Below are 12278 nucleotides of genomic sequence, written 5' to 3' on the forward strand. Positions count from 1 at the left end.
TGTGAGCAGCAAAATTTTCCTCTGGCATTTGCTTCACAGACCAGATATCTATGCTGTAGAAGACAAAAAAAGAAAATACTGCTTAATTTCAGTTGGATTACACATCAGAGTCCTGCATCGGGTTTGCAGTACCCAGCAGGTGACCTTGTAATTTGTGTTAATTTAATTTCCTGGTTCATTTCTGAGTACCTGGAAAAAGAGAGGTGCTTCAATCATGTGACTGACAGACATGTTAACTGTGGAGTTATGCTGCTCTGTATAGTAAAAATAAGCACAAGTTTTCATTTAAATTATTTTTCTGAATTACCTTTGTTTTAAAATATACTATCTTGTTCACATGTGTGAAATGACCCACAATGATCACTTTAAACATGCTTAATCCATTATAGAGTGCCGACGTCACGCCCCTTTCGGTAGAGCTCATGGGACCTTAGATCGGAAAAAATATGAATGGCAGTGAATGAGGAGAGAAATATTATCTTTTGTTCCCGTTTGAGTTGCGAGTTGAAATCTAAATATGTTGTTAATGAATTTAAAACATAAATTTTAAGGTCAAGAAAGTCATACTTTGTGGTAAAACTGTTGAGATATAAGCTTCCTGCAGCTTGGCCTCTCCGCTGAAATTCCACTGTTTTATGATTAATCGATTTATGATTGAAGATGTCTGTGTGTTTTGTGCCAGGTTGCAGTCACTCCAAGCTGCAGGAAGCGAGTGAAAGCTATGACATCACATACGCGACCACCTCCTGTGTAGTTTTTCTAATTATGTTTTTTTCAAAAGCTTATATCTCACCAGTTTTACCACAAAGTATGACTTTCTTGACCTCAAAATTTATGTTTTAAATTCATTAACGAAATATTTGGATTTCATGTCACAACTCAAACGAGACCAAAAGATAATATTTCTCTCTTCATTCACTGCCATTCATATTTTTTCCGATCTAAGGTCCCATGAGCTTCACCGGAAGGGGCGTGACTTCGGCACTCTATTTCCTGCGGCGGGGGGACAGGCAAAGTTACCTGTGAAAATGACACTGGGGGTGTTTTCAAAACACCCACATTGTTGACAGAAAGTTGAACTCGCCCACCCTCATGCAGACCTCCTGTCTGTTTCTGTAAGCTGACACCGTTTCCCTCAGTGGAAACAAAGCTTGTATTTACTTGTATTTCACAGATAAGAAACAATAAATTGTGAAGACAGTTGGGTCTCCACTAAAATAGCATTTTAAGTCGTGTGTGTGATTTATCCTGGCTTCATATGAACAGAGGAAATCTCCGTTCATTGCTAGGCTAATGTATACCACGTAAAATGCCATAGGCTGGCGCTAATAACGTTAGCATGTTGTATTTGTTTGGAAAACGTGTTTAGTATAAGACACTTGTTTTGTCAGTGAATGTTGTGAGTTGTAACGGAGCCAAACTATGTACCGTTACCTTTGTTAAGTGTTGCTGTTGTCCCTGGTTTTATATGAGAAGAGGAAAGATCGCTAGACGCTAGGCTAGTTTATGCAATGTAAAATGCCATAGACTTGTGCTAATAATGTTAGCATGTTGTATTGGTGGGGGAAATGTGTCCAGATAAATAGTTTGTCTGTCAGTTCTGCGATTTTTAGTGAAGCCAATTCGCGTACTTGTGTTTGAAATTGTCTCTATTAAGCCATATTTAATGTGTGTTTTGAATCAACTATATAAATAAGGTTTTACAGCACTTAACACAGTCCTCCACTGCCGACTAGTGTTTTGGAGGTGTAACTGCAGAGTGACAGACACACCTCTGCAGAAGTGAAAATAACGTGCAGATTTTTTTTTCCCACGACCAATCAATTAGTTGAAGATTATGTGCGACTTTAGTTGACCAAGATTTTCTGTAGTTGACTATAGCCCTAGTTATTATAATATTTGTCATTTCTGTTTGGGCTGCTGATGTTGCGGAGCCAGGTCAGCTTGCAGAACTGATTGGTCATACTGTAGGTGCAGGTGGCAGGGGCAGGTGCGCGTACGATTCCGGTTTGGGAGCAGACCTTGAAAATACATGCGGGACTCTTCTTTACGTGAGATAATAAGCATACATATTTAATTGCATGTAAGCACGAGGCGAACAAGTACGATCCAACGCTTTTCAGAATGTCTACTGATATGTGAATGTACTTGCCGGTGCGAGGTTGCTGGGCAATCCACGGAACAATGTTGGCTCGCTATCAGCAAAGAGGTGTGGCTTCCATATGCATTCCTGAGAGGAGCTCCACATAATCCTGGGTGCAGAAATCCAATTACAGCATTTTCTTCAGCGGTTGGTTACATTCTCCTCTGAAATCACTCAAATTAATCAATATGCTGGTTTACTGCATAGCCAATGAGAGACCATGTGCTGCAAATCCTGCAAGTAACAGGGAACACTGCCCTCTCTCAAAGCCAAGAATTCCCTTATAGCACAATCACTATCCTAAGAATGTGACTATTCCACTGCCAGTACGGATGAGCCATCATTCTTCCCTTTTGTCCCAGCAGATGAGTAGCTTCAGTCAATAGACATGTTTTTCGTTAATAGGAGGTGAATAATGGTTCTGCCGATATTTGTTTTGACAACACTGCTGACGCACTGGCTGGCCATCTGCATTGCCTCAACTGTTCCAGAGAGGGCAAGATGGCCTAATGGCTAGAGAGAACACTGTGAAAATTATAGGTCACGGCTTTGAATCCTACAATGTCTAATGCATGTCCATAAAACGCCATAAATCCTTGCAAAATGAGGTTAAGCAAGACTCCGAACAGCGACATGATCACTGAAAAACCCATTACACACAAGCATTAACTGTCTAAAATGTAAATGTAAAACATTCGACAGTCTTGAAAAATTGTGAACATAAAGAGAGGGGAAAATAATCCTGAATGCAAATATAATGACTCAAACAGATGGTGCGAGTTGGGATGGTAAAAAGGAATCTTATTTCAGTTCCTTGCTCTACCTGTTTCTTTTTATAGCTGCCATGTCAACTGGTACCCTGAGCAGAGCATCTTGCTAATTATGCTTATCATGAAAAATGGAGTGTAAAGACATTTTCACCATAATACGGGCGCACATGATCTCACCGTCTCTGCGAGCCAGCTCTCATTCAGTCACTCGACACATGCTTTATGTTAACCAAAAGTGTGTTTGCTTTGCTGGATTGACATAAAGCTATATGCCATCATTTTAATTCTGCACGCATAGACACTGTTTTGTTGACTCGTGTATTAGAAATTGGAAACAACTGTTACAGGGAAGGACAATTGTTTCCTCCTCTTCAGTAAAATCACTTATGTTCTTTTGACATACTGTTAAGATGGTTGTAGCTGTGATTCTGCCTCTTGTCTGTTGAGCCCAATGGGTGTTTTGTAGTTTAATAGAAGCCTTCCCTATTAATGAATCTTTATATATAATTGATTACCATTGTTAGAGTAATGGATTTTTTAATTAATATCAGTCAACTTTCACTTATAATTAATGAGGCAATGTGCCTGTTCTTTTTATTATTTGCATTTGCATTTTTCTTTTCCATCTTTAATTGTGCACTTCTAAATCCATTTGCAGGTATGTCTCCTGGGGACTTGTAGTGAATAAACTGCAAATATGAAAAATATGCTCCAAGTGTTTTTTCTTTCTCTTGTCAGTCAAAGGATAACCAAATATAAACAGCCTATTAATCATAAATAGAAAGTGATAATTTATTCAATTGTATGCATAAATATGCCCACAATACATAGTATTTAAATCTAACTTCAGTGTTTTGTGTTTATCAGGGATGCACTGATTCATTCAGCCAAACATTAGGGGCTGGCAATGCCAAAAATCTGGTATGATCCAAGTAATACAGGGCCAGAACTGCCAATATTTATACAATACAGATATTCTCTAATTTTTAAAAGCAATTTATGTACTTTCATGAGGGGAAAGCAGTGTGTCACAATGAGGTGAATAATCATTCTGCTAAAATAGCAGCTAATGACGACAAATTACAGTTTGAAAATGTTATCTTACTATATAATGACAAAAACTCTGTCTGTCTGTGGGTGTGTCTGTGTGTCTGTTCCATGTGTTTTTTCCTCACTGACTTGGTCAATCCATGTGAAATTTGGCACAGTGGTAGAGGGTCATGGGAGGATGCGAATGAAGCAATATTACATCAATTGGCCAAAAGGGGGCGCTATAGCAACCGATTGAAATTGCAAACTTTGAATGGGCATATCTCATGCCCCGTATGCCGTAGAGACATGAAACTTTGCACAGAGATGCCTCTCCTCATGAGGAACACATTTGCCTCAAGAACCCATAACTTCCTGTTATATAGATTTTCCGCCATTTTGAATTTTTTGAAAAACACTGAAAATCGATCTCTTCCTAGGAAGTTTGACCGATCTGCATGAAACTCGGTGAACATAATCTAGGGACCAATATCTAAAGTTCCCTTTTGGCAAAAGTTGGAAAACTTACTAAAACTGAGCTTCTATGGGGCATCGATAGCGTAGTGGATAGTGCCGGCGCCCCATGTATAGAGGCAATGCCTTGCTGCAGTGGTCGCAGGTTCGACTCCGGCTTGCAACCCTTTGCTGCATGTCAAACCCCACTCTCTCTCTCACCCCATTTCACTCTGTCCTGTTCATTAAAGGCAAAAAGCCCAAAAAATAATCTTAAAAAAAAAAAAACTGAGCTTCTATAAGACAATGAATATTGCAGAGGGCGTGGCTCATCACATAAAGGTGTATAACATCTCAAGAGTTTCACCGATCACCACGCAACTTTGTAGGCATATGACCACACATATTCTGATGGGACCCCTCCATTATTGACCCCATCAAACAAAATGGGGGAGCTAGAGAGCTAATTTCTCATCTAGGCCTAACCTCCATATCGATTTTTACTAAACTTGGTAGATATATAGAACAGGATGCCTCAAGGTGACTGGAGAAATTTAACTCCAATTGACAACTGGGTGGCGCTGTAACAACAGAAAAATGCTTAAAAATGGCTAAAATGTGACCGATCGCTGTGGCTCTCCCCTGTGGCCAAATGGTTTTTTTTTCTTCTAATTTTTGGTATGACTAAGTCATGGTATGGTATGCTGCACTCAATGGGTATGGACTAGTATTAACAAATGTTGAAGATCTGATTTGACTAAAATATACATTTCACTACACATACCTGGACATGTATCGCCTCAACTTCTCTCAAAACACTCTATAGGTATAGACTTCACTGTAAGGTGTCATTACGTCCACCGGGAGTGGGTGACAGATAAAGATGAGCTTCCTGTAATGTAATGCAATTACAGTCTGTATGTCACTGTGTCAAAAATCCTCAACAAAAACTGAACATTATATTTTCACAACCGTGTTACAATTTGTGTTTGAGTGACATGTTTTCTGTCGACAACATGTTTTCCTCGGCTTGGTCTAACAAGTAAAAGATTGTGGACCCTATTATGACTACACTGTTGCAACAGTCCATCTGCCACTCTGATCTGTCTCGTATACGCCACAAGCAAAAGCAGTAACAACTTTCATCATGCTTACGAATGAGATTGTTGTTCACTGGTATTGTCATGTCATCTGCCTAATGGGACAAAACTGACAATCTAGTTCAAATGATGCCGTGGATCATGTGAATGGATTGCAAAAGATTACGGGATTACAAAACAATAGGAAACAAGATGGATAATAAGTGAGCAGAGACACAAAACAGCTACTCTTGCTGCAGGATCCCGTTACTATCTGACAAAAACATAGGGCACTGGAATGCACAGTGTTTTATTAAAGGCTGGCAAACCTAGAAGCACGAGTTCCTGGGGAGCACCCGAGGGCAACAGCACTCTTTAACCACACTGCTGACAGCCAAAAGGCCCACAAGAAATAGTTCCCTTTCATTTGGCTCAACTGAAAATGCATTTGTTTGATGATTGCATTTTATCTGTATTATCTATGAACCAATCCATCCCCAAGTGTGTCTATATTTTACAAGTCAAAGTTGATAAATGATTCAGATAAAAACACTTACAAAGACTCACACCACTCCAGCTCACTTTTGATGTCAAAGGTTTACACATCTGAAATCCTAGTGGGTATTTTCGCTGTGCAGCTTCACCTGCAGACATGCCAGACCAGCCATTTCACACAGCCACACAGTGATAGATAACTACAATCATTACTGCTCGAACAAGTACTTCCCAATTTTTCTGATGGGAGCATTTTAATTAGAGAAGGGGCTCTCTGCCCAGTTGATTTTACAGGTGACTGTGCAACCATTTCCCAACAAAACCGGATTCAAAAACACAACACAAAAAGTAAGCAACCATTGCCAATAACACTGCCACAGGCATGCACAACCACAGCCACACAGAGGCAAGCTTTTAGTGCAGCCAGTGACCAAGATAACGGCACGGCGGCCAAAACCCAAGCAGCATTGAAAAGATCAGAATAGAAAGGAACAGACTTATGTATATAGACAAAAGACGTGGGGCCATGGTGTATCTGTGCTGCTTGAACCCACCCCAGACCAAAACCATCACATGTCCATTTTCAACTTGCTCATATCATAGCATATCAAAGCATAGCACATCATAGCAAAGCATAACATGGCATGACATAGTATAGAATGAAACAGAGAATAGAATAAAGCAGAATAAAATGTCACTTATCTACCAAATACATGCCTGTGTTTATGTGCATGCTCAGACATGCACGTAAGACTGGGCAAATTATGTTTGACATAAATATGCCACTAATGATAAGAACGATTTTCCAATTTGTCAAATGCATTCAAGGTCACATAAGTAAAATACCAATTTGTTGATGAATGCCATGAACTTTTACTAATTTTGTTAGTTTTAAGTTTTGAAGGAAACTTGGGAAAAATAATTTTTTATTTTGGATCAAATTATCAACACACAGTCGCACAGTGAGTATATTAATAGTAATTGACTATCACCCAGCTCTATATTACATACACTGTCACAGACTCATGCTGTTCTGTAGGCTACAGGTGTATTAACAAATGTAACACTGGAGCCGACAGTAGAATAATGATCAGCACGGCGGCTGTTCACCAAGCAGCACAAAATAGAATTAGCAGAAAAAAGCCAGGCGGCTTCCAAGCACCACAATATAGAATAAAACAGTCATGTCCTAGCTTTTGTCTCACACATACAGTCCAAACTCTTCAGAATTCAATTTCCCCAAGTTGACATGAGGAATACCAGATGGCGAATGAACCTCCTGGAACAAGTCCTCAGTTCAGTTCAGGTGCGGAACAAGCCATTTGTTGTTGTAGCCACACCAACAGTTAACATAATTAAACCAAAAATGAGTTTAAATGATGAAAGGTTCTTTGTCAACTGCGCGGCCTTTAGCTAGCTCTGAAGTTATCTCCAGGATTGGCCTCTTTTTTCACAGCTTAATCTAAGTCACTGAAGTGAGCATTTCAGTAATGTTACTTTCAGAGTTTTTTTGTAAAACGCAGTAGAAAGCTCTGTATCTGTATCAAGGTGAGATTAATTAACTTTTCCTCCACTTATACTCCTGCTAGCATGTGGTGGGATATTGGTGGTGCACAAACCGGCCTCTTTATCAGGTACACCTTGTTGGTACCGGGTTGGGCCTTCTTTTGCCTTCAGAACTGCCTTAACTCTTCGTGGCATATATTCAACAAGGTGCTGGAAACGTTCCTCAGAGATTTTGGTCCATATTGACATGATAGCATCACACAATTGCTGCAGATTTGTCGGCTGCACATCCATGATGAGAATCTCCCGTTGCACCACATCCCAAAGGTGCTCTATTGGACTGAGATCTGGTGAATGTGGAGGCCATTGGAGTACAGTGAACTCATTGTCATGTTCAAGAAACCAGTTTGAGATGATATGAGCTTTGTGATATGACGTTGTCCTGCTGAAAGTAGAAATCAGAAATCATCATCTTAGTTGGTGCTAAGGGGCCCAAAGTGTGCCAAGAAAATATCCCCCACACCATTACACCACCACCACCAGCCTGAGCCGTTGATACAAGGCAGGATGGATCAATGCTTTCATGTTGTTTACGCCAAATTCTGACCCTACCATCTGAATGTTGCAGCAGAAATCGAGACTCATCAGAGCAAGCAACATTTTTCCAATCTTCTATTGTCCAGTTGCTTCAAGGTTCGACATGTTGGTTCAGCGATGGTCTTCTGCAGACTTTGGTTGTAATGAGTGGTTATTTGAGTTACTGTTGCCTTTCTATCATCTTGAACCAGTCTGGCCGTTCTCCTCTGACCTCTGGCATCAACAAGGCATTGTCACCCAGAGAACTGCCACTCACTGGATATTTTCTCTTTTTCGGACCATCCTCTGTAAACCCTACAGATGGTTGTGTGTGAAAATCCCAGTAGATTAGCAGTTTCTTAAATACTCAGAACGTGGCATGGTTGTTGGTGCCAGACGGGCTGGTCTAAGTCACTTAAGTCACCTTTCTTCCCAATTCTGGTGCTCAGTTTGTACTTCAACATGTCGTCTTGACCATGTCTACATGCCTAAATGCACTGAATTGCTGCCACATGATTGGCTGATCAGCTATTAGCATGAACAAGCATTTGAACAGGTGTACCTAATAAAGTGGCCTGTAAGTGTATATATGTGGGATAAACCACACAGGCTGGAAATGTATTTACCATAAAGATGTAGGAATTGCCAGTTGTCAATCAAGGCTTGAGGTGAAGTATCACATACAATATCATAACTTCCCTCATTTTGTCTCCAGGCAGTAATTACTGCCAGTAGACTGCAGGGCTCTGAAAAATAAGGGCTGGGATAAACTATGCACTTGTTTCTTGATAGAAATCTTGGCATGGTAATAAGGTGCTATATAGGTCTATATTCACCTGTAAGATGGTAGAAATCGCCAGTTGTCAATCATGCCTTGAAATGAGGTATCACATAATGAGGGTATCATAACTTACATCAATGATTACGGTGCTAGGCTGAGCTCTAGTGCCTACAAACAGTAAATTGAACAGGATACAAAAACTGAACATTAGGGTGGTCGGTGCTGCATACACTGTGAAAAAATCTTCTTAAATATGTCTTCTTCAAGGAAATATCATTCCCCAAAAATAAGCTAAGTGCTTAACTCGTTTAAACTTAACAATTAGATAACCATATCTAGTGCTGAGGGATAGATAGAGCTTTTAGTCTGTAATCTTCTTTCTCTTATTGTCAGAGCATCTAGTCGGCAGAGGAGAAGCATATTGCTTACATTATTTTTATGGACAATACATAATCTACATTTCAGATTTTGTGCTCGTTGCATAATAATGCTGCGGGACCTAGTTGTCACCCAACAAGGGTCATGCACTAAAAATAATTCTTATTCATTTGAATAGCAATGAATAATGCACCATGGGTGAGAACATCATAATGCCATGCTATGCTTGTGTGAACTGGGCAATTTGCACTGAATCACCAATTACTCCCAGTGTGCTTGTGTCTGCACATGTCTTGGGTTGTTTTGAACCGTAACCTACAGAGAATTTGAAGCTGCATCTCAAATTTCCTCTCCCCTCCTCAATTACCATGGATGTTCACTGGAAAATTGGCTGTGTGCAAATGATAGCTTAATATTTACCTGTGGGGTAAAAAAGAGAGACTGAATTACTAAAAAATAAAGACAGAGTCAGTATGAGGATCCACTCAGTTGTTAAGTGCATGCAGCTACCCTATGGTTATGTTTAGGTACAGATCATGGTTATGGCACATACAATGCAACTACACAATTTGGATAACGATGGGGTAACAGTTAAGAAAAATGTAAACATTAATTTCAGTTGTGATGGGAGGCAAACTGCAGTCACCACTATGAAAGCTGGATATGTTACAAGTTCAACCACAAACACATACTTTTCCACCTTACATACAGGACACACAGTTTTACTGAACATTGACATTAGGCATGAATTATATGAATTACCAGAGTAAATTATGTCATTGTATGTTCCTGTAAACCGCGGATATGTTATATTTTCACATTATTGTGTAGGGGATATGTTGAAACTTTACATTCCCTCACATTACAGCAAGGCTGTGGTTAATGTGTGGTTAGGTCTAGGCACAAAAGCCACTTGGTAATGGTAAAAAAAGATCATGTTTTGGCGTAAGATATCTACTTATGGTGGCATAATCGTGGCTAGGAACACAGCTATGGCTCTATTAAAATTCTTCATGGCACTGTCCTAAGAAAAGGCAGAGATGGCTTGGCAAAAAAACAACTGCTTTTGTGTGATTAGGTTAAGGCTCAAAAACCACTTGGTAATGGTAGGAAAAGATCATGTTTTGGCACAAGATATTCACTTTTGGTGGCATAGTCGTGGCTAGAAATGCAGCTATGGCTCTGTCAACAATTTTTCGTGGCACTATCCCACAAAAACGCAGAGATGTCTTGATAAAAAACAACTGCTTTTCTCGGGTTAGGTTTAACCACTTGGTTATGCTAGGAAAAGATCATGTTTTGGTGTAAAATATCCACTTTTGGTGGCACATAAAAAGCTGCTTTTTGCGTCACTATCCCTGGTTGAAACACCTTAATGGGTCAGTGTAAAACACCCACATTTGGTGGCTAAAAATCAGCTGAAAACCCAGTAACAAGTTGCCAAAAAACAACTGTTTTTTTATGTTTGTTGGTCTCGAACAGTGGTTTGCACTTTGGCAGTCAGCTCATATACAACATTACTTTAGAGGTGTTACTATGATACATATGAAAAATGCAAATATAATGTATCCATTGTGTTGCAGAGACGTAAAATGCCAACATTTTCTTCTGGTGACTGCATCGCCCAATGGACATAATTCCAAGGCTGATAAATCAGAATGTGATTACAGGCCAGTAACAGGCCTGTAAACCCACATCCCCAATATTTACTCAGATGACATGAGTTTGACAACAAAATTTCCTATCCAAAAGCAACCCCAAAAGTTGCCATATCCACTCAGTTTTAGCAACACTAGAGAATGGGCCACAGTCAATTATAAAGTGTAGAATTAGAAGTAGTGCAAGTTATGGAAGCTTTTTTGACAGAGAAAAATGAATCCATGTTACCCGAAGCCAGCAGGTACTCAATTTAGCTGGCTACACTGTATGCCCCTGCTTCAATGCTTAAAATATCTATTCTTGTCTCCTGGAATAAGTGTGCATTTCAACAGTGTTGGTGGAAATTCCACCCCATTGATAAGAAGGTGAAAAAATCCATATCCATATATGGTGATGATCTCATTGCATTAGAACCCTTAAATATTTAAAAGGCTTTGAATTGTATGACTGATCTTCCCGGAGAGGTAAACATAACTATGTCAATAGGTGTTCTGCCACCAGCCCAGAATGTGTTTGTCTTGTACAAAGAGAGCCGCTGTGGCGCTGGATCTATATTAACAAAGATGTTCTCTGGCTGGAGTAGTGATATTTCTGCAACTGTGCTGAGAGTCATCTGGTCACAGACCTCTGCTGTCAGGTGAAGGTATTAAAAATGGTTCTCTTGGAGTATTTACCTCTAGTATTCAGTCTGATCTATGCCACTTTGTGGATAAAACTCCTATCTCATATTAGACAAGATTTTTGAGTCATGCTTGAACAGAAATGGGTCCGCGATGTTGAAGAGTTATCACTGCCGCGTAATTGCACAGAGAGAATACATTATTTATGAGAGTTTTAGCCTCATTAATCTGTGAAACGTTCTGAAAGTACGATCATTTTATTTTTCTCATGACTTAGTGTTTTGCAGATCTTTGCAGAGACATGAATTTGCCCTTTGATGCGCAGTCAGTTTCCTTGACTGTCTTTGTGAAATAGTGTTCTTTGACAGCTCTTCCCCAGTGCTTTCAATGAATCATTATCTGTGCCAATGTTTGCACTCAACCTGTCTTTTCCCTCTTTTGTCTTGCAGCTGCACACTGACCTCGATAGGGGGGACAATGCAGTGAAGTACACTCTCCAGGGGGACGGGGCTGGCTCCATTTTCACAATTGACCAAACAACGGGGGACATCCATGCCTTAAGGAGTCTTGACAGGGAGGAGAAGCCTTACTACACCCTACGCGCCCAGGCAGTTGACATCAACACCAATAGGCCCCTGGAGCCTGAGTCGGAATTCGTAATCAAGGTTCAAGACATCAACGACAATGAGCCGAAATTCCTGGAGGGACCATATACAGCCAGTGTTCCCGAGATGTCACCAGTAGGTCAGTGAACATCTGCAGTGACTTGTTATATCCACTTAAGATAGA

General features: G+C 40.1%; 1 protein-coding gene across 1 annotated transcript in view; it reads left to right on the top strand.

The window, feature by feature from the left end:
• Positions 1–12278, top strand: part of LOC117265004 (cadherin-12-like) — a 147495-nt gene that overhangs the window by 68851 nt on the left and 66366 nt on the right. Inside the window, exon 3 of the mRNA XM_033639368.2 lies at positions 11939–12233. Coding sequence (XP_033495259.1) covers positions 11939–12233 — 295 coding nt within the window. The remainder of the gene's footprint in view (positions 1–11938; positions 12234–12278) is intronic.

This window comes from Epinephelus lanceolatus, chromosome 20 (assembly GCF_041903045.1).
Source record: "Epinephelus lanceolatus isolate andai-2023 chromosome 20, ASM4190304v1, whole genome shotgun sequence".
Lineage (NCBI taxonomy): Eukaryota > Metazoa > Chordata > Actinopteri > Perciformes > Serranidae > Epinephelus > Epinephelus lanceolatus.